Source organism: Corapipo altera, unplaced genomic scaffold (assembly GCF_003945725.1).
Source record: "Corapipo altera isolate COAL_440 unplaced genomic scaffold, ASM394572v1 0, whole genome shotgun sequence".
In the NCBI taxonomy this organism is placed as follows: domain Eukaryota; kingdom Metazoa; phylum Chordata; class Aves; order Passeriformes; family Pipridae; genus Corapipo; species Corapipo altera.
Genome location: NW_020884872.1, coordinates 59494982 through 59519031, shown reverse-complemented (window position 1 = coordinate 59519031; position 24050 = coordinate 59494982). Strand labels below are relative to the sequence as shown.

The 24050-nt window shown below is 36.3% G+C and overlaps 1 protein-coding gene across 1 annotated transcript in view; it reads right to left on the bottom strand.

Annotated features, from left to right (window-relative positions):
• VWA8 (von Willebrand factor A domain containing 8) overlaps positions 1–24050 on the bottom strand; it is a 182470-nt gene that overhangs the window by 8190 nt on the left and 150230 nt on the right. The window contains exons 38-43 of the mRNA XM_027649783.1: positions 18503–18611; positions 17814–17970; positions 15125–15233; positions 9297–9422; positions 7292–7450; positions 717–815 (exon numbers count right to left, since the gene is read on the bottom strand). Coding sequence (XP_027505584.1) covers positions 717–815; positions 7292–7450; positions 9297–9422; positions 15125–15233; positions 17814–17970; positions 18503–18611 — 759 coding nt within the window. The remainder of the gene's footprint in view (positions 1–716; positions 816–7291; positions 7451–9296; positions 9423–15124; positions 15234–17813; positions 17971–18502; positions 18612–24050) is intronic.

Sequence of the window (24050 nt, the reverse complement as noted above, 5' to 3'; positions counted from 1 at the left end):
GATCTGTTATGAAATGAATACACTGTTTTCATTGATGAAGCTGTTCCCCATGCAGAAGGAATATTAGACATTACTAAATCCAGTCTTTTTAACTGAAGTAGCTCCCAATCTTTTAAAAATAATTTTTGAAGGAAACTCAAATACACAGTTCTAACCTATCAAGCTGCCAAATAGGTAAATCCTACAATATACTCCGTTTTTCTTCAGCCTAGTACAGTTAAATTTTGGTGAGTACACTCACTTTGTGACTGTGATTAAACATGTTTTCAATCTAGCATTGACACATTTTTCTACTGCTACTGTGATACATAACTTCTTGAAGGTGCCAGGCTAAATTGCTGACCTGGGACCTCTACAGTTCAAATTAGTCACTTATGCACTACTAATATCACCACATCGTTTAGGTAGAGCTACCTATATCACTATATAATGCTTGGAACTTCCCCTATCCTTTGACAGATAGTCAAAATAACACATTTATGACCACAGCAGTCCAGAAAAAGGCATACACAGCATCTACTATTTTGGCATTATTTGTTTTCTGCCATGTTTCTGAAAGGTCCTGTTTCAATTTTATGCAAATACACAGATTTTGCTTTCTTGTCTTTCTTTTATTCTACTCTTCTCATGTTTTGTGTTTTGTGACCCACCCACAATTTTATCTTTGCAGTCACAAACTCCTTAATTATCCAGCATCACTTATCAATAGGATTTACCTTAAGAATCTCTAATCTTTGCTTATTGTTCTTGGGAACTTTGTCACTCCCAACCAATGCGATGTTGAAGCCGTCTCCTGAATGTCCAACAATATCGTACTACAAGAAAGAAACATCATCAGTCATCTGTTAGTCACAAATGGCACTTGGGCCACAATGATATAAGACAGATCAAAGGCAATTTGCTTTCAGCAAGAAAACCCATATACTGTTCCCTGCTTCTCTTTATGAGCTGCTTAAGAAAACTAGTTGCAATTTCTCACTGACATGAAAACATGAGAAAGAATTTCTAAATAATGAAATTAAAGAAAAGTTATTTACTTCCATGGTCTGTTTTCACATCATCCCACCAACTGCAGAGCAGTGATGCATAAGATCGAGACCTTGCCCTCTCACATTGTCCATGTATTTTTTTTAAAGCAGCAATTTTCATCCTCTTGAGTCTGACAAACAAGAAGCACATTGTTTCACAGTAGCTCCTATGTTTGATGAACCTTTTTTGTGACCTCATTCTGCTCTTAAAAAAAAAGGTATTACAAGCTGCCTTTTTTGAAAATCAGCACTTCTTATTTTTGTGCATAACAGATCAAAGCCATTGTTGACAGTAAGTAGAGAAGTGCATTCCGAGAGACTCTATGTTTTCAAAGGAGATGGTGTGCACATGATTCTCCTGTGAAAGATGCTGCAAAAATGACATATAGAACTGTAATAGTTCAAAAATCATGTTGAACAAATAAGGCAATATTGGGAATGTCTCTGTTTTATGTGAGAGCTTCATTGTTGTTACATGAAAATCAAGACAAGTTGAGTTACAGCAAGGTCCTGACCTGCCCTTTGTGTTGTGGATGTGGCAGTCACCCCAGGGAGAATTCATGAGCAGGACAAAAATGGATTTAAGAGCTCTCTACACCAACCAGCAGAGCACAGTGTACAGATCCTGAGCCCAGAGAGACCTGAGCTGGCAATTCCTCAGTATGAACACATCTGTATTTTCCCCTGACTAGCTGGCACAGACCTGCATTTAGTTGACAGGGAGCCCTTATGCAATATTTTGCCTTTCTGTTTTCTTTTTTTCATGTACTGTTACAGATCCCTGCTGAGTTCACCATCCCTAATTCCCATATAATCATTTTGTAAAAGGTAGGTCTATTCCTCAAGGTTTTTCTGTCTTTTCTTCCCTAATGAAAGCCACTTTATTTGGTATGTCAGGTCCTAGAGAGTGGAGAAATGGCATTCTTTATAGACAAAGCTCTTTTTGTTTCCACATCACTAATTCGCTTAAAAATATATCAAAAGAAAGCTATAGCAGCTGGAACAACACTTTTAAAGGTGACACCTCCCTCTGTGAAGCAGCAAACGTGCCACATACTATAGATTATTTCACCCAAGGTGAGAACATTTTATGACAGCCTCACATAACCCAGACTTCCTCTTTCTACAAAATTTTTATATAATCTAGTCCCCATACAATCCCATTTCTTTCTGCTTTGTTGGTTTTTCCCATTACTGTTCTCCTTTTTTCTTCCATGTCTAGTATTTACTACTCAGCCTCACACAAAGCTTCCAGTCTGGCACATGTTTTCTCTTCAAAACCTATTTCTTATCACTAGTAACGCCTCAGACTCTCTCTTTCCTGATAAATATAAAGACATGGCAAATGAAAATATATAGATTTTGAGAATAATGCTGAGGTTACATTCAGCATACTTCCTAATTAAAACAAGAACAAATCCTGTTTAATAAATCCTGAACCACACACAAGAAGTGTGTGTATGAGTGTTGTTTTAAAACCTAGAGATAATTCAAATCAGAGGAACTAAATAAAGCAGAGGTTTAATGGAGCAGAAAATATACAGAGCTCATGGTTCTTATGCAATGTCAGAAATCTCCACACGTCTTCAGGGCAGGCTCTTAATTATAAAACCTTGCACGGCCTTTGCTGAGCAGTTTTGTATTCAGCATCACTTTTAAATCAACAATTTTGTTATGTAAAGCAAAATACTGTCTTTCTCCTGTGTAAAAAGGTTGAAGCCTTTGTAGAAAGCTCCTTTCTGGTTTCCTGGATGTCTCACACTGGGTGTCCTGGTATCAGCTCTGCCATACCGAGTTTATGGGAAAAGGCCAAACTTTGCCATTTGGGAATATCGTTTTGGATCTTGGCATATACCAGTAACAGACCAACCTTTCATTTCAAAAAGCCTGAGCGTATGTGACAGACTGTATAAGGGGAACTGCTGTGGCTCCTAGAGGAAACACTTGAAGTTGACCCTTCAGTTTGGCCCCCTCCACATTCTTGTATAAGGTGGAACATACAACCTGGGTTCAGGCAAGGCGAGGCTGAAACGATCTGAGCAAACTATCGCAGGCACGTCAGTCAAGGCGTTCACCTGGGAACATCATGTCCCGTCTGCTCCCTTCTCAGCTAGCTGCTTATTATTCTTTGTGTGTGCCCATGCATGCACTGTGTTATCAGTTTCCTTGTTTCTTTGCTGACAGCTTACTATGCTAGTTGTGATTTAAAAATGTTTGGTGAGGCAGCAGGGAAGAAGAAGTGGCTGTTTGCTTCATTCTGACTGCTGCATTCTGGGTCAAGCAGGGCCTCCTGAAAAACAGAGTGAGATCCTGCCATGCTGTGGAAGAGAAGAGCTGTAGTCACCAGCCCTCACATGCTGGCCCTCATGGTCCTCTGATCCCTCCGGAAGTTAAGTCAAGGACCAGGAGTAGCCAAAGCCTAATGAGTGCGAAGTTGGTTTTGGGCAGCTCAGCTACCCCAGCTGTGAGGTTGTGAGTGTTTGTGCCCCAGCGAAGGAGGGGATGGGAATGTAGCTGCACTGACTTGGATTGACTTAACACAGGACTGCTGCCTGGGAGACCCTCCCTGGGAGGGAGAGATGGGAGTAGGCTCACAGTCAAGCTTTAGAAATGACAGAAGGGAGATGTTTGCCCAGGGGAATGTATGGAATCTGTCACAATTTAGGAATACAGACTTTGGGACAGCAGTAAAACTGGATCAAAGAAGCTCACTCTGAAAGGGCAAAGAATTTAAACCTCTCACCCAGGTTTCCTTGCAGTAAATTATTACCTCCTGATTTGCGTTCTAGCAAATGAACCCTTAGTGATTTCATATTATCTTGGTGCAGTACTTGCAAAGAAAAGGTGCAGACAGCTCCATAGACCTGGTCAACTGGGAATCCAAACACATGCAGGCACATGAAGACTTTGTCAAAACAAGTTTTCTTCCTTTGCAGTAGCTAAAGATGAGCACAGAAGAAGGGCCTTTGAAAAGCAAGGATCCAATCTGATGTTTTTTTCTCATAAATTCCCTAGGAAAATTTATGTGGATGGAGTTACCAGTGAGAGAAGAGTTGTGATATTATCTTAGTCAGAACTGACTTTTGTTTTACAAAATAGATTGCAAGCAAAGACTCTCAGGACAAATCCAGCAGCAAAATACATGTTCGTCATAGTGAAGACTTAATTGAATTCACATATTATTGTGGTACACAGCAGCTTGTTTTCCAATAGCCTCAGGTACACTGAGACAAGAACTGCTCTATTCAGAGCTGTGAGTACACAACATATAAACATGTCTCTTGAAACAGCATCATTTTGTTGATCTCTTTCCATAAGGAAAGGTTAAAGCAATCTCTATTCCACTGTCACATTTTGCACTGAATGGATGGGTGCTGCTGTCTAAATTGGGTAAAATGGAAGACTTTGTCTTCTGCAGCTGCCATGCCAAAAGGATTTATTTCTGAAGGCATTTAAAAAGTTGAAAGAAGATGTGTGCTGAATGTAAAAGGCAGTGTGAATTAGACAGAACTCTGCTGGAGGGCTAGACCTTTATAAATTCATCTCTTCTTTGGACAACACTAAATATTTTTTTCCTAAATTTATTTCAAACTTTTTTTTTTATTATTTAAAAGAAACTATTCTGCCACGAATGTGGACCATTTCTCCTTTTCCTGAATAAGCAGTGTTGCCTCCATAGTAGATTTTACAAACACTAAATGCTGAAACAGGTATATAAAATCTGCAATATCCCTTTAATATAGCTATAAATAATAAGTCAGGCTTTTCCTACCAGTTACATAACATGCTACTTATTGAGTCACTTACAATATTTTTAAAGGCTTCATAAAATTGCTGTTGGATAATTCACTGGACATGCCTCCTCAATCTACCATCATGTGTGCAAATGACGGTAATCAGGGGTGATATAAAACCACGCAGTTTGAGACAGACGTACCTCAGATAAAATAAAGAACAAACTGCCCTTATGTACAATTTCAAACAACTGACACCTAAAATGAGATGTTCCAAAGATGAACAAAATTTAATCCTGCAAAATAGCTTGTTTATTATAACATACATGTATAAGTGATGCATCCACACATTTAAAGGGGCCAAGAGACATTTGTAGGAACATACTTAACCTCCATTATTAGGATAAGACTGACAATGTGGCTTATATTATCTCAGTCACTCTCACTCTTTTCTTTAATAAAGCACTTCAGAGGAAGCGTGAAGAGATGACATTGGAGGAGGGCTTTGAAACATGGCTGTTAATTTAAATGGATTTCCCGACTGTGCAATGGGCCTCCTGTTTCCCCCTCGACAAGGAATGATTCATTGCCTGCACTTATGGGAAACAGAAGGAGGTAGGATGTCCCATGCAAGCATAAAAAGCTGACAAATACCTGCTGGCACTTGTCTGCCCTTTCATGAAGGATAACTTCATTATCTGTTTGGTACAGTCACATACCCAATACTCAGCTCTTCTGTATAAGAAGGCAAAGTATTTTCTACCTTCAGTCATGCTGTTAACACCAGTGAGACAATCAGCATCATCCAGTATAGCAAAGTGTACCACTCATAGGGAAAGCTCAACTAGTAGGATAAAACAGCCAAGGAAAAGCTCACATGACTAATTCACAACCATATTTATTAGAGAACTAAACCAAGCATCATCAGAAAAGTGATGTTGAAAGCCAGGAATTGCTTTCCAGAATTTGCACTGCAGTTAGATAGCAGAAGGGAACTTTAGTTTGTAAAACCCCTTTGCTCAACAAGCCTGATGATCCCATTGGTTCAACACATTGTACAAGAAACCCCTCAAATTTGCAACATATATTGTTGTGACCCTTGCAGGTCTTGCAGGCCAAAAAAGTTTATTTTTATAAAAGCAGTCAAGAAAAGGATAAGGAAAAGAAAGAAAGAAAAAAGTGATAAACTGCATATTTCTCATTGTACACTATACAGTTGTGTGTTCTTCTATTTTTTCAAATGATTCCTCTTTTAGATATGAGAAATGTATGCTATTTTTGCAGACATACCAAACCTTCAGCTTTGTCCTGAGAAAAATTAGCAGCATCTTGCAGATTGTCAACTGTTTTACAGAATTGAGTCAGTGATATTTTAAAACAATTACAGCATTTTCCTCCAAGAGGATCACTTTCTACCTAGCCTATTTCCATTATATTTGCAGGAATGCAGTGACTCTAGGAACAAAACTACAGTTTCAATTTGTTTGTAATTTTGCAACATGCTCAGTTTAAGCAAGTTTAAGGGTAAGAAAGCATCACTGCCAGAGAAGATGGGAGCATGTGCCTCATTTCCTTAGGAAAGTAGCCTAAAAACAATGCCTGTCTCCTTTTATAGCCTTTTCCCCTGAAAAGTAAAAGTCTGCGTGATTGTACTTAAGAAGACATTCTAGAAGCATATGCCTCCATATGGCCTGATTTTGTATGTGAGATTCCATGGAAGAGCAGAAACCTGAAGGATTATGTTGTTGGTGGAACAATGTGAAGTAGACCTTGCTGAATTGATCTGGACTATGTTTCTATTAATTTTGTTCAGGAGATTTTATATTTGCTTTAGATGCATTATAATTCCTATGTTTGAGATGCTCTTCAGTAAAGGTATTGGGCATCTCTGTTCTTCCATTAAACACCGAATCTGTCCAGAACTAACTTGAGACTGGCCATTACTGTTTTCTTTATGGTTAAAGAAACATGCTCTTAACCTTGTTTAGGCTTATTGATACAAAAAGGGTATTAAATTTATTTACATTTCCTTTGCAGGCTACCATTAAATAACATTTGGAACTAATATCTTTCAGTACAAGAAACTATTTTCTTGCTTTCAGATAACTGGAAGAGAACACAAATAAGGACAAAGAAGTTTGGTCTTTTCCCATGAGAAAGTACTGCTGTGTGCACTCTGGGCAGATAGAAGGGCAGAGCATCTTTGCATGTCCTGAAGCTTATATTCACTTGTGTTCTGTAGGCTTAAGCATTTCTGCTCAAAGAAACAGATAAAAGCAGAAAAAAGGAGCAAATCTCACTAAATCGAAATCTTGAAGTCTTAGATTGAATCCTCCCCTACTGAAACGTGTAATGTTTCTTATCCTTTCACTAGTATTATTTTTCAGGTTGCTAGAAATAGATTATTGTCTTTATTTCCTTGTGGGAATGAATAATGCTCTTTGGCTAGACTGACTGCTGAAACATTTTTTCCACTGCTCCACACAGCCTGTGCAATAACCACAGAGCTCCTAGCCCAGCTGCAATTACCTTGAATTTGTGCTCATAATTCTCAAAAGCTTCCATGACCATGCAGACAGCCTCCATGGAGCGTTCCAGCCGTCCATCCACCCCATTGAAGCGGTACATGCTGCCAGAAACATCCACCACCAGGCGCAGGCGTTTGGGTTTTTGCTGAGGGCTCCCAGGCTGACAGAGAAACACAACAGAACGAACCCCAATATTAATGGGAAAGCTAAACACCAGTAATAACAAAACATTTTAGAAAGTGAACCCAATGCGGTTTGTGAAGCTAGAAAATTGTATTCAGCAAACACTTTTTTTTTTTTTGTAAAGAACAAAAAGATTTTTTGTTTTTATTTCAAACCAGTTCCTTGACAGATACCTTAGCTCATTCTTTTCCTTCACCTTCAATGACTGGAAACAAAATACCTCAAGAAATTCCACACATTTGTCAGGAAAATACTTTTTCTATTTCAGCTTTGATTCTTCACATTTTATTTCAGCATAAGAGACTCTCAAATTTACTCTTTCTGCCAAGGCTCATAATGGAAATGCTTTTCCTTGGCTTACAGTACTAACAGGGATTCGTATAAGACTGTAAAAATTTATCTGCTGAGGTTAATAACATTCCAAAAATGTTTGAAATCTTGTTCTGATTAACTACTAGTTTCTTCTTTATTCTAATGGTGAAACCATTATTTTTTCCTGAAAACAAATCCCATCTGTTTTAATGATTTTTGGCACAGTACATTTAAGGTAGGTGTTTTATTTAGCATGCAATGAGATGTGTCTGGATTCAAGTATGAGGCTATTGAAGATGATCTAGCAAAAAACCCAGTCATATTATAAACAAATAACTAAAATTTTTCTTTTATCTGTAAAGCATTTGTGTGCTTTATTCTTTTAATTATTCTTTCTATAGGCTGTGGCATCTCTGCCCTCAAAAAACATAAGGAAAGAGAGACCATTAAATCAAACATTTATTTTGGTTTTTATGCACAAACTTAAGGTATCTGTTTTTTTTTTTCTTATTGAATTATTTTTACCAAGCCTTAAAACTGATATATAGACTAAACACATTTTGAAACAAATGAGAACTGAGGCTTCAATCACTTTTCCCTTATTGATCTTTCACACAGGTAGTGCCAAGTCCCATAAATTGTTCAAAGCAATAGACATCAGGACCAAACAGCATAAAAAATAATACCAGGGATTCATCAAATGCGGGTAGCTGATATGCAAAAAGATGCTGTACTCAGCTATTTTTAAAAAAAAATTCTTTGTGTGGTTAAAAACTGCAATCTGTCATTAAGTATTAGTGTTAAATATTATGTACTAGCCCCACAAGTTTTGGCCAGGTTTTGTTGGTCTGATTCAAGTGGTTTCTCTGTTCCTGACTCACATAGGTTTAATCATAATGCCTTCTAAGTAATGGCTGAATTAATCCATTGGACAATCAACTTTGCCATATCTTAACGGCTTTTCCTCATACTTTTTTTTCCATCATAATTTTTATTATTGTAAATCCAAATATCTGCAGAAGTTGAAATTATTTGCATACCATGGAAAAAGGAAAAGACATTTGCAAACCACTCTTTTTTTTTTTTAATTTTCAGAGTATCAGCATATTTGTTAACAAAAATTAAATTAGTGAGAAAATATCTTCCTTTTTTTTGGTAAAAACTAACAAAATAAATGTTTTCTGCTAACTGCCTTATGGTCATTAAAATACAAAATCAGAACATAAAAACCGTTTCACTGGATCAAAACTAAGCACTGCCTAGATCAGTGTTCTCTCTCTGAGGGTGGCCAACAGAAAACAGGCATGTAAAACTATAAGAAGAGGTAAAGCAAATTTTCCATCCTGTGGTTGCCTGCGTATCAGGGACATACCAAGCCAGAGATGATTCTTCTGAGTTTCTCATCCCCATAACTTACTCAAACTCAAACACAGACACTGTACAGCCACTATGAAACCAGCAAACTGGTTAAGCTCTTCTCCACCTTTCCCTGTTTCTTGTTGGATACTTACTTGTGGCTCAAGTTCTCCCCGTCGTTTATATATGGCTTTTTCTCCTGTCAGCCCATCAATGATTTTGGCATCATCTAGCTCTCCAACAGCTTGGTGTCTCAGCCATTGTCTTTCCTTACCCTTGGCCTACAACAGAAAAGAAGTCTTACTTCACTCAGTGACGTGAGAGTATGTTAGACAATTTAAGACCTACTGCAGATCACACATGCATTAATTTTCTTTGTAACAATGTGATAGTTTTGGCATAAGTCAAAGAAATCCAACACATGTTCATAGCTGTCCTGTTCTTCTTCTCTGAAGGAAAAATTAACACTGACAAAGAACACGTTCCCTCTGTAACTTTGTCTTTTTTAAGTTGTTTCATATATGGGAGTTTAACTGTGGACTGCAGAAATATTAACCTTTCTTCTTGCAAATATGCTGAAAATCTGTGTAGCAAGCCTGTTCAGAAATACATACAACCAGAGGGGCACACATAACTGACCATTTGTTATGTATTCTCAATCCAGGCTGCACAAGAAAGTCATTGGGTGACTTAAATATAAAACTAAGCAGTATTCACCTTAGACAATGGTAAATGCTTTCTTTTAAAACAGTATTAATAATGAACCAGTTATATATTTAAAAAACTCTACTTTTAAAATCATGGTACTCAAAAGACAGTCCATTAAATAATTCTTTTGTTTTAGTTAAAGGGACTCTAGTTATCTACAGCCTGACTTGATGAACTTGCATTACAATCCAGGAACTCAAATATTCATGGTACTCCTATCCACAGAGCATGCAATGCATATTGAAGACTCAATGTTACAAGGAACATATTTAAGAATGTTTTCAAAGTATAGCTTCATCATGGTTCATAATATGTAATTTCCATCTAAAGACAGTAAAGCCTGTATATACAGGTTTCATCATTTATTTAATTTCTGTTTAGATCTACACGTTGAAATTGTTCACCCTAGTAAGGATGCACATCCTTGCTGATTCAGCAAGGAAAGACAATTTTGAATTTACATACATATAATGCTTTTGCCCTCTCAGCAAATTGTTCGTTACCAATTGGAGGAAAATCAAATATCCAGCAGGACACAAACTGCCTTAAACATTGGTTTTCAGGAATGAAAAGCAATTGCTCTCTGTTGAACGGTTAGTCGTATATGGCAAATCCTCAGTGAACTGCAGGCCTGGGATTTGAAAGGATAAATCTGAGTTATGTATGCTCTGAGGAGGCAGATAATGCCTTCTTAAGGCTCAGAGAATCTTTGATTTTGGGTTAAAATTTATGAGGTTTTTGTTTTGGTGTGTAAGACGAAAGTGTTCTGGACTACAGCCTATTGTCTGTAATTACTCAAGAGTAATTGACTACTTGCCTGTGAAAATAAGTGGACAGAAAGACTACAAAAACACAGAAAAATGTTTTGATTAATTAATTTTAGAGTAGAGAATTTACATAGCTATGAAAAATACAGTTTTTTTAATTAGGTAGTGTCAAATGCTTCCTGATAGGAGGCAAAAACAATGCCTATACATGGAAATCACTGAAGCGGAAAGTGGAAAGCATTTCTTAGGTTATGAATTCAGTCAGTTGTGTTCTCTGATACACTTCCATGGTGCTACAGTCAACCTCACTTTAACCAGTTTTGGCCGTAGGGCATCCATGAGTTTGTTTGTACCACCAACCAGTAGTTTCCACTACCATTAAATATGCTTGGGATGAAAGTCGAAGTTCCTTCTTCCACAGGATTGATTCCTTTGTTGCCTTCAGAGTTGTGTAATATCACAAAGAGACATTCACAAACTCCTGGTGACTTCTACATCTCCCACCAAAATGTCGCACTGTAGGGATGTTTCCCGCTGTGAAAAAGCCAGTGGCAAATTTCAACACTCCAGCTAACCACTAAAAAAGTGCTCCTGGAGACAGCATGCTGCTGAGTAAGCAAAGCCTTTTTAAAATGAATCATGCACCTTCCAGGGTGATGCAGCTGAGATAACTTTGTTCTTAGTCATCTTAACCACTCTAAGTACAGAGGTAGATTCTTTAACATTTCCTTAGCACTGGTGTTTTGTCAAATTTTTATTTGCCTCCTTTCAGTAGGCACGAGGAACAAACAACAGAAGATTATAAAGCTTCAACATCATTGAGCAAATAATATCTCAACTAGTTTCACTATTCTTTTAACTGCCAATGCTTTACCTTTGTGGCTATTTGATGTTCAAGGAACAGCAGTGTGCGAAGGCTTTTTACTACAGAGAAAGTTAAAAACAGTTTAATACCTTTTGAAGCTTATGCAACAAAAGCCAGTATTTGAGCTGAAATTTTACTGGAGGAACACAGAGTTGACATTCCTAAAATAGGAAAGAATGTTGACAAAATCTGATCTAACCTCTTTCCAAAATAATGCTAAAATTATTTAGGCTACTTAGCACCTGCCTCTTCCATGCAGAATTCCTCTTAGGAATTCTTAGAATTCCTAAGAGTTTATTTCCTCTTATAAAAGCTGAAAAAAAAATTCTCTTAAGCATGTGTGTTATAAAATGTGCAAATATTGCATATAACAAAGAAGCTCCAAAGGATTTTTAATATGTAATTTTCATATGTTTAAAATCAGTATAAATTTAAAAGCACTTACAATTTTAAGAGAAAACTAGAACTAATACATATATATCTTCCTTTGATATTTGACTAGAAAGGGTATACAACACATTACTATTTCAATACGCTGCAACCATATAGATGAAAAAATATATTCATTGTGTTGCTTTTGAAATTAGAAAAATGTGCTAAATACCACATCTTATCAGCATGGGAGTGACCGGTCACAATGCACCACTGCAGCAATTCTTTTCACTGGAAGCATATTCTTTTCACAGGCATATTTACAAAAAACCCTGCAAATTACAACTGTGATGTCTGTAAATGTCACAGAAGAAGATGTGTATGTGAAGTGATCACATCTAAATACGTAACTTGTAATGATATGGGATGGTATGAAACACTGCCAGTTGTGGTCTGCATTTGTTTCTGGGAGAACATGACACAAATGTTCCCTTAGCTGTTGAAATCACAAAACTGCTACTGACAGGACACAGGGTTTTTCATATTTTCAGTTCTTTGAGCCATGTTTATTCTAGGACTGCCACTATTTTATTTTTGCTGCTATGACCAGATAGTTCCCACACGATCAGACAGAGCCCAGTAGGTTCTGTTCTAGTATGGGGACCTACATGAAGCTCAGAAGCTAAAGGGACAGTTCCCCCTGATTCCTTCTGTAATAATCAATTAAGAGAGAAGTATTTTCTGGAAAGCAAGTCACCTTTCTTTGTTACTGACTGACCATAACCTTTTGAATCTATAGCTCAGACAGACAAGCTTTAGGAGAGAGAGGAAAGCTCATCAGTGACCGGATTTCCTGGACTTCTGGCTTTGCTACTTCTACAGAAAATAAACAAAAACCCATAAAGTTTTGTTAATATTGTTCAAAAATCTGACAGAGATCAGTGAGTTATAAAAAATAAAATGAACAATGAAATTACATTCTCAGACTATGTTTATGTATCACTTTCAAGGATCAGTCTATTCCAAACATCCCTTCTGCTACTACTAACTTTCGGTGAGCTATCGACAACTGGACCTGAATCCCAGACTCTTGATTCTAGGGAGGTAAAATTTAATCAAAGGAACATATTTTAAACAAACCCACAAAACCAACAATAAAAAGGTATATGTTGAGAAGAAAATCCAGGTCAAATAAACATGGGCACCATATTTCTATTATGTAAACAGACTGAGTTTGAAACAAAGTAAACTCAAAAATTTTTAAAAAGCCAAGTGTGTTCCCTACTGAGAAGGTAATTTGGGATTTTCATAAAGTTAAAAGCACATGGACATCTGAGCTGCAAAGTTTACTGGAATGGACTGTGCCATTGGTTTCTTATTTGAGATATGACGAATGTCTGACTGGTAACAGAAAGAACACCATTCTAGTTGAGAACCTGTGGTGTACATAGGGCTAGCCAGAAAAAAAGAGGCACAGTTCTTCATCAGGGCTGAATGAATTACAATGCTGAAGAATCCAAATAAATTTTTTCCCTCTCAAAAAGATCACATGAAATTTGCTTGCTTTCCTATTAACAGAAGGCACTTTGCAACTAAGTAACTCCTGTTATTGTTTATCTTAATTTTTCTACTGCATCTTCTAATAAAATCCCTACCAACATCTGTATAAAAATTTAAAAGTTAAAAATCTGCTTTCACTATTGCTCTTATTCTGTGATTTAGCTTTTCCAAATTCAGTGATTTGTTTCTTTCATCATATCTTCCGTTTACTAATTCTGTGGTTAGCTATTACAGATTTTGGCAGGAAGTTACTAAAGTCTCATAAAATACTGAGGCTTATAAGATTTTGCCTTGATATTAAAATGACCTTTCTAACAAAGCAAGAGAATAGGTCTCCTTATATTAAAGTATGTTATATTTTGATTATGATTAACATGATCCCTGAATGTAACACTTTTGGCTCCAAGGGATAGATAAGGCAGATTAAAAAAAGATTTCAAACTGAAGATTCACTTATTCATTTCATACTCACAGTATGCTTCCAATAGTATGTGTGCTAGAAACATGGTAAAAAAAAAATCTAGATATAAATGATGTAGAAAAAACCTGAGACTTACATCCAAATTTTTCCAATAGAAACCTGTCTATGTCCTGTACTGAGACACATATAAGAGCATGCATCATCTACTCATGGTCATCTTAAATGTTCATTACATGAGGAGTTCTCTGAATTGGTACATTCATAATAAAACAGGCTAATAAAACTGGTTCTCTGTGTATATATGCGATGGTAGTAATGTTGCTGTAGTTACAAAGGCCTAAAGACATAAGTAAGATGAAGAAATGTTACCCTTCTTACTTGCAATACCAGGGAATTGAGTTTCTTTACCCATTTGGAATCTGTTTATCGTACAAAGTCATTTCTTTCTATATGTCAGTTTTATTGCTGAAGACACAGTACAGTGACTAACTAATAAACTAAGGTGTATATATACACTAATGGTTAGCAGTCTTCAACAGAAATACTTATAATCAAATATATCTTATAAGCAGTAAATTAATTTTCCTTTAATTTTCACTGAAGATTAGCAGATTCCTCCTAGAAACAACGCACTTTCAATTTTATTTACCCTGTATATGAACACTAGTATCAAAAAACCCCAGAAAAAACACCACAACAATTACCAGAAGAAAGGCAAACTGGTGGTTTTGATCTTAGGAGATTTGGGCTATACCTATTTTCATTAGCAAGAGTCAAAAACAAACCTGAGAAAAATCCATGTTTTCAGTTGTATATGCAGTAAAGCACCGACCTGGAGTGGGTGTCTCTTTTAATTTACACTGGAGTGGAGCGTTTCTTTTGATTTGCACTGGACTGGAGTGTCTCTTTTAGCATTTGCGCTTCTCAGATAAAAAAAAAGTCTTTTGGACAAGAGGTAAAGACAAAGACTGTGCTCTGCATACCTTCACAAATTCTTTTCATACTGCATAGTAGTATTTTCTTTCACAAAATTGTGCTCCTGAATAAGTAATCTCTGGAAGCTGTGGTATGGGAATACTGTAACTTGTAGAGTTGAGCACTGGGACCCACTTATAAGCTTCTTTTAAATTAGTAATATGAAACTCTTTTTCCCAACCATGATTATAACCTGAATCTGCTTTTAGCCTCAAAGGTATGATCATCACACAGTAACAGAATAGTAGCAGGATAGTATTTGGGGCCTAATGTAATGACCTCACTGTGTTCCTTCATTAGGGAATCTAAGATTACCTGCAGATTGTCTAAGATGATGCGGAGTGACTGAACTTGACGTCGAACTGCTCCGGAGAACCTTTCGTAAGTTGATGCATCATATTCACTCATCTGAATCTCTTTCAATCTAAAGCAAAGAACAAGGAGCTAAGAACAGTTTAGAAAACAAGCATATCTTACATTTATTTATGTAAACTGAAAGTTTATGTACTTGATAACAGGGAAATTCAGATGGCAACAAGCACACAGAAGAGACAAATTGAAGAAGTGGCAGTTGCTTTTGTGATTTTTTGACAAGGCAGGTGTTCACCAATGTCTACAGGGATTGAATCACATCAAAACTTATTAAAGTTACTAATCCTTCTACTTTCTCCTAATCTGCTTTAAAGTTTGAGAAGTAAAGCAGATGTCCTGAAAACTGATAAAATTTGAAAGGTTTTATTGGCTCAGGTGTTGCTATCTGTACATAAAAGGATCATGAGTGTCTGTCTATTCATTACTTCACTGTCGGAGCATTTTAAACATATCCTGATTCCTGCTTTAGCCCAAAAGTTAAGACACACTATAAAATCTATCCCTGAAAACCTACAAATAGTAACTGTCTCAAATAGTTATCTTTGTGCTTCATAAAATGAAGAAACCTTGAAAAAAAGAAGTTTTAAATGAACATTAACAAAAATGTACTCTCCCATACAGAAAATTAGTCATGTCACTGAATACTTTCCTGTCTAGAGAGCACAACACCTGCACCATGAAACCAGATATATGCTTTTTCTATAAGTTTCCTCATTTCAAGTTCTGTATCATTCTTCTTAGCATTGTAGCTAAGCAGATCCTGCTAAAGTGGTGAATTTCACAATTGGAATGTTATTACAGAGGTCCAACTGTGAAGAACGGGCAAGGGGACAGGTGGATATGCTAGGACTGTGTGCTGTTCAATATTGTCCATGACCCAACAACATGTAGCAAGACAGCAGTTGTGTATCTGGCTACTCTACCATCCAGCATGTGGCTGGCCTATCTGTGCCCAGCTCATTTCAAACAAGCACTTCATAACAGCATAATTTCACTCATGGTGTTTTGAAAATATTGATTTTTAAATTAACTATAAATGAATAGTAAAGTATGTATATTTCTATATTTCTAATTACAAGTTTTTTAATGCCATCACAAGTTACTTGCCTGGAACATAAAGTATATGTGAAAACTACTGTTTAGACTACTCCTTCAATGACAATATTAAAATCAAACATCAAATCTTTGTTGTCTTTAGTATGATTATGTCTTTTTATATTTAAAATTCTGTACAGTCATTATAGCCAACATTCATTAGAGGCAGGAAAAGGGAACTTTCAGGCCTATGCACTTAATTTCATGGATCCTGCCGTCCGAGTTCAGCATCTTCAAATCTATGAAGAAAACATTTTTTTCAAACAAACACATAGTTTTACTTTGTTAAACTCTACATCAATTCCCACTGAAAGCTAGTTCAGAAAAATACCATGAAAAATACTGCCTCTATTCAAGAGTAGCCACTAATTTCATTCTAGTCAAATAGGGCAATTTAAAATGTTTATGACAAGAAATATTACCTAGTCAGGAAAGTAATCAATAATTTTCATATGAAAATTCTCCCTTCCAGATAATCCTGTATAAACAAAGCAGTGAAATCTGCAGTTTCCCTTATGTTTTTTCATCAGCCTGAGGACTCCAACCTCCTCCCTGTTCTTAACTTTTACCTGTTAGTTCCCACAACTATCCAGGAGGTACAGAACAATAATCCAAGTCAAATGTGGTTTCATAATAGGCTGCATTTACAGCTGGTACATGCCAGCTCACTTGGTTTTTGCAGGACATAAATTGTTACCTCATGTACAGATAATCAGATTTTACAGGACACAGCTGCACTGTTCCCACAGCATGTAGCGGTATCCAGGAATTTCCTCTAACACAAATTTGCTAAATGACCACACAGGCAGGTAGAAATTCATGAAAGCATGCCACATGTGTATATGGACATATGCAAAAAGAGATGTATAGTATCTAAGGCCATACATATCAATTGTTTCTATTATGAAGCATCTGAGAAGCAATTTGGAAGAATGGGGATGCTTTTTTTAATGCAAAAGTACCAGAGGTTGACTAGAGAGTTCAGTAGGTGGAAGAAATATGAATCTCAGTGCACAGGCTGGGAAACAGTTGATTAGTAATCACACATTACACTCACGCTGGGAAGACCTGTCGTTCATGTAAAAGTGCCTGCTGAGGCTTAATAGCTCAAATCATCTCAACTTTTGGCTAGAGACCTTTCAAACAGAAGAAATCTGCTTGCAATGGTCCATTTTGAAAGACATTTCTTAGGTGATAAACTCCTAACAACATACAATCTGGATTCATCTTAATTCACAGAAATTTTCATATGGTTTATCCCTTTTTAAAAAGATAAATATTGACATCACTCTCCTTATCCACCTAGTTATGTTTTACTCTACCAAATCACATAGTCATTTTAACAGTGTAGCTTAATTCAATAAAACATTCTATACATCTTGTCCAGAACAGCTAAACGTGTGCTGGTAAGATCTGTTAAATGAGAATGAACAGGGTAATGTAGCTGATAAACGCAGTTAAGACAGAAAATTCTTTTTAGCCATCTTTTTCAAATTCTTCTGGGAAACGCAAAGGAAAATAAAGATTTTCACATTACCTCTGTTTAAAGGCCTTTTCACCCATCTCTCGAGCAGCCCTCTTAACCTCTTCAGGAACAGCATCTTTTTCAGCCTGAGATACTTGATAAACCCTGTGGCCTGCATCCAGTCGATATGGCCCACCTTTGCCACCTAACCCAGCAGTGTCTCTCCCACCTAACATGGTTGAGATAAAAAAATCATTAAGAATATGCATTTGATAATAAATAAAACCACATTTTCTTCAAAGCTTCCATTGCCATATCTACAGATGTTCCAAAAATGCTGCCAACAATCCCCAGTAGAAATATTTCTTGCCAAAGATTTTCAAAGCCAAACAGCAATCATGGCAAGGAAGAACTCCCATGGAATACTTTCTGTGTACTTCTTGCCTACACTACCTAAATTGCTGCAGCTACAGGGACATCTAAAAGGATGGCAAATGGCTCAATCTAGTTTCTGTGGCTGCAAGCTTTTTAGTTCTCTGCATGACCAATGAAAAGAAACAAAATCTAATTGAAGAAGAGATCTGCTATATACAGTTTAAGTTAGACACTGCAAGTATTTATTTTCACTGGCAATAAAGCAACCCTGTATTGGATAAAATAGCTCTAGGCAGAGGATGGCTTTATAAAACCATTTTTGACTCACACAGCATCTCCCCTAGATATCTGGTAATAATGCATTAAAAAAAACAACAATGAAAAACCTGTTCCACCAGCCCACATATTTCCACCAACATGTGGCATGTTGTCTGGATCCACTTTTCCATGTTTAGGGGAACTGACATCCAAACCACTGTCCCTCTGAATGGTTATCTGTAAAATAGATAAACAGAGCTGTAAATCTCTCTTATAGCAAAGAAAGAACTCTAACAATCTAATAATATGATACTAGGAGTGTTGAAGAGCTATAGGATCAGCAACATTCCACCTGAAGAGGACAACAGAATACAGCAGTGAAAAACAGGGCTCCCAAGTGGCACATTAGACCCACACCCAACCTAAGACAGAACCACTCAGTGCATTTAGATCATATTCACACTAGAAAAGCGCTTCCTGATAACTGCCCAACATAATTCAAAATCCCCCTGTAGACAGAATCACCTGCAGTTCAAACACTTCTCACAGTATTGTATATCCATAGCACCACACGTCCATTTACACATTTCATGCACAGTTGCAGTTACATGTTCATTATTGATGGGTAGACTGATCTTCCTTTCACAAACTAAAGGGAGTAAAGAAATGACCTGCTCTTCTCTGGGATTCGTTCAAATGACACGCTCACGCAACCCGTACCTTCCCTGCCATGACCACAAAAGTCTACCAAGGTGGGTTTTCTAGACTTGCCTGTTGACAGCATTTCCCCCATTGATTCATGGCACAGCTGAACACCCAACAGCTGTCAGATGGTCAAGGCTGAGTCACTTTAGGCTGGGGATGGATTTAAGTGGGTGACTGAAGGTAAAAATACTCCTTCCCGTTACGAATTCTGAGTCATGTAGTGAATCAGTGATTCATGTGTAAACTGCCCTTCAGTTATGAATCTTCTATAATTTAATGCCACTTCATTTTTTTAAAATGAAACTTAATGACTGAGATGGAAAATTAATGTCTCTAACCACTACAAATTAACTTTCTTCTCATCTACCATAGTACATTTAATTCTCTGACAAATTTGTGTCCCAATAACTATGATTTACTGCCTTCTCAAAAGTTCACCGGCATTATCAGGGTTTTCACTGTAGTGCAGTTTAATCCTTGAATTCACTGTCTTGCAGACTCAACTCCACGTTGACATGAATTCCATACACGTTTTTGAACTGAAAACATGTTCTCTAACAACTCTGTCTTGGCAGCTATTCAAAACATAATTTTCTTTCCATTTATAGAATTTATATCAATTCAAAGAGGTATATACAACACATTCTCTGTAAACCATTAGTCATGAGTGTAAAAGCAAGATCTAATCTGATAAATTACATTCATTTAACACTTGTATAGGAAGAGAGACACTTAACCACAACAGCACGTTACCCTTAGGGTTATATACTTTTTAAGTTTAAGAGATTTCCTCCAAAATAAACTGTTCTTTTTTTTATAACTGGTAGATTTAAAAACTAACAGAAACACAGGTCAAAAATCACTGAACTTAGTTTAAAACAAACTCATAAAACCAAAATGGTAATGTCAGCCTCATGAATCAAAACAAAACATTATTCTGTAATGAGAAACAATAAAATCATGCAAAAATTTTACATGTTCATGCTTCTGGGTTCTTTATAGAAGGTTCTTTATTCTGCAAAAGGAAGCTCTGTGAAACACACATAACCATAACCAGTGATGCAAATGTCATACTCTACTTTTGTCAAGTTCTTCCATTGAAAAATTTCACTAAACATTTTGAAATACAAGCATTGTTTAAATCTTAAGTGAAAAGTTCTGTAGACAATAGAGCTTTACTGCTCATGTGTCTTTCTCATGTGTAAGTTGTTCACAAATAGTATTTCTAGTATACATGCAATAGACAAGTCTCTAATATAAACCTATTTTACAATAGTGTTGATCTGATTAAAGCAGATATTTGTAATTTTGAAATGGCATATGGTTAATAGATAATATTTTATTTTATAATGATTATGGGCTTTCTGTTCTTAAAAGGACAGTACATCCAACATTTCATTTCTCTTAAAACTTTGAAAAAAATTTCTTGAGAGAGAAAAAAAGAAATAAGCGGTACAATCTATCATAGCTTAAGAATGTGACCTCTTCACTACCTTTTTTTTATATATAGTTAATAGCCTACTGGATAAAATAATTGTAAATTCAATTACACTAAAATGGAACACCACCAGCAGATGTGTAAATGTCATGTCGGTGCATTGCAGCAGTTTCATTAATTAACTTATTTTTTAAGTCTCATCTGTGCAGACAAAAGGTAGAATTCTGCTAACTCTTAATACTTTAACAACCAATTTTTATTAGCACTGCTTTGCTGGGGTAATTATTTTTTAAATTTACAATATACTTAGAAATGGCATTACATTAGCACACTGTAGAATCCTTTGAAGAAAATCTTCTGAATGTACTTTTCTGTTTTTGTTCTCTCTCCTCTGCAAGCGTCTCTATAAACTAAAAGTTAGACTAGCAAATATCTACACTAGAATTGAAGATATATTTTAGAAATAAATAAACAATAAGTCACTGAGCCTTGACATGAAATCAGAGAGAGCATGAAGAAAAAACTGAAAAGAAAAACTTCTGGAAAATCATACATTCTTCAGTGTGACAAACATAAAGAGATGGAAGAGCCATAGATAAGTCACTCCTCTGAGAACTGCAGGAATTCACGACATTAAAAAGGTAGACTTAAGGGGTAGGATCCAAAACTGGAGAGATTATAAACCTGAGAAACTGAAGGATAGTCAGCAGCTAAAATCTAGTTTGTCTTGCTTGAGAAAGAAGACAAGAAAGACAAGTACTAAAAGTAGAGAAATGGCTCAAACAAGTCTAAAATCCACTGTAATTTTTCCATGGTTGCCTGATTGTACTTTCTAAAAAGAGTTTTCTCTTACTGTTATGATGTATACTTTTCAAATATATAAATACATCATTTCCTTGCTCAAAAGTTGACCTGTTCTCTCCTGAATATTTTCCATTTGAATCTATCGCAAGACTTCCATGAACATTGTTTCTTTCAATGAGAGTTTTGACTAAGAATCTCTTCTTGAGGAAATCTGTGCTCTTCTTAGCTATACATGCACTGAAAGGCACTATTCATTACTGCATCACTGTGCAGATTCCATACTGCCTGGTGTGCATATCACAGCTTTGTGAAACAACAGACAAATTCAGTCAAGTAGCCTTAAGCTCCAGCTATGAGGCACAGGTCAGAGTAGAATAACTGGGAAAACTGTGAATTTTTCCTGCTGAAACTTCCTTTTGATTTCCAAAATAACCACTATTTCCAAAACACTCATGGCACACATATTTCAATTGTATGTTATCTAAACTTGTTTGCACATATTGATGATTCACAATCAGAGCATGAAAGCACTTTTCCATTCCCTTTGTGCAGGCTTTCCTTCAAAGTCTTATCACATAAGAAGCACAACTGCCATCCTCTCCTGGGATACATGATTCTTATTTTATTCTCTAAAGAGTCCCAATTCTTAGTAAACATCAGTGATGTTTAGATGATGTAAACATCCCTGATTTAAAATATTTTTGTTCTCTTATCTTCTTGGACTATACTATACTCTCAGGCCCTTATAGCAGTAAGTAATGCGTACATTCAAAAGGACTTTGTGGCAGAGGCTCTGTAGGTCTTCCAAAGTCAATGACTCAAACAAACAAAAATTTTGTGCAAGAGGAATATGAAGACTGCAGGTCAGAAAGATACCAAAGGAATGTGCTTTTCTGAAGGGGCAATGGTAAGAAAGAAGTGCTTAAGAAGAAAATGAAGAAACAACAACAAACACCAAGACTTGTTAATGCTTTGACTGAATTTTCTGGTCGTGCCTCTTACACATCCATTCATTCCTGACAGCAAGGTCAGCTAGGCAGGAATAGAACTAAACACTCATTTTGCATTCAGTGAGAGATACACAGTATTTGAACAACTTGCTCTATGTCAGTTCCTTCTGAGATATATGAATGTATGCCAGAATGGTTTTACATGGCTACAATGCTTTTTTTTTTCCCGACAACACTAAGACTCTAAGAGCAAACTAAGATAAACTGATACAAATGCATTCAGTTTGGAAACTAAGTGATCTTATTATCCTTCATACAGTAATGTAAAAAAGATAAAGGGGCTCAAAGAAGCCAGTTACATGATTTACTGCACTCAACAACTTAGTAAAACCAGGTGTTTCACGCCTGTGTCAAATTTATGCCAAACAGCTACTACAGGAGTACCAATCTGTAATAGTCGTCACTGTGAAGATGAGTCAAAGCCTGGTACTTTTGTCTAGACTTCAGCTGGTCAGACAAACTATGGTATATTGTGTACTAAATAAATCTTGGAAGTGGATCTAGAACCACATTCATTACCACTGAAGTGAATGTGGGATTGAATTCTATTGAATTCTGATGTGAAATAATCTAATTTAATAACATTAACCCCTTGAGAGTAACGGAGCACTGGCATATTTTTGATACTTTTATAATCTCTAAGTAAGAGACAGAAGCTGAGTTTGTTGATGATCACACAGCTGACCCAGATATACCGTGCATTGCCCCTACAAGACACTGTCACAACATGGGAAGAAAAGGGCTTGCATTAACCCATAACAAAATAACCCATAACAGAAGTGTGGGAATTACGGAGAGAGATGCTGTACTCTATTATTCAAATTATTTATACCCCACACATACCCATATTTCATTCTAACATGAGTTATTTTCACAACACAGTACTTCCCTTTTGAGTTCAGAACTAATTTTCTTCTAATGTATTGCAAACAAAGCTCTGTGGCCCTGTGAGTAAAACTGGCCAAAAGCATTATCAAATTTAGCTTCAGCTGAATTTGTACAAGTGACCTTAATGATATTTTCGCATCCAGGAATATTAAATCCTACATTGCAATGAAACTGAGAACAAAAAAAATATCTTTAAAAAGGAGCCTCACCATACCAGAGGCAGTCCCAAGTAGCACAACTGTGCATTTCTGTATCTTAACAAGTACTATTCAAAGTACATCTGTCTTGAATGTATATTAATAGCTTTATTATTAAGATGTTTATAATAGTATTGAATGAGTAAAAGACACTTAGCAAAGTCAACTGAAATGAACATTTCAGTATATCTTTTATTCATGTTTCAGAGTATTGACAATGTTTCCCCATGTATTTTAAGCCCATACATAAGATTATTCTTCAAGTCTGTTACAGCAAACTAAAGACTAAAATTCCATAAGTCATCTTTATTGGGGAGACAGGGAAAGACAGAGAGACAATTTCACCACCTCCTGTCTTGTCCCAGTTGAAATTTTCTTTATTCCTGGGAGGTCCATGCAGGAGATCTAATCAACAGCTCTCACTGTCTTAGATGTCCTTTCCTCCATTACCGTTGTGTAAAAAGCTGACTCTCTAAAATATGTTCTAAGCAGAATATGTACTTAGACTTAACTGCTGGCAGAAAGAGAATTCATGGTTACAGGTTAAGAACTATCTTATAGAATTTGTAAGCAGAAGTCAGATGAGCTTGAAAATATTTCTAGCTTTGAATAGAAAAATAATCAAGAAGTGAGA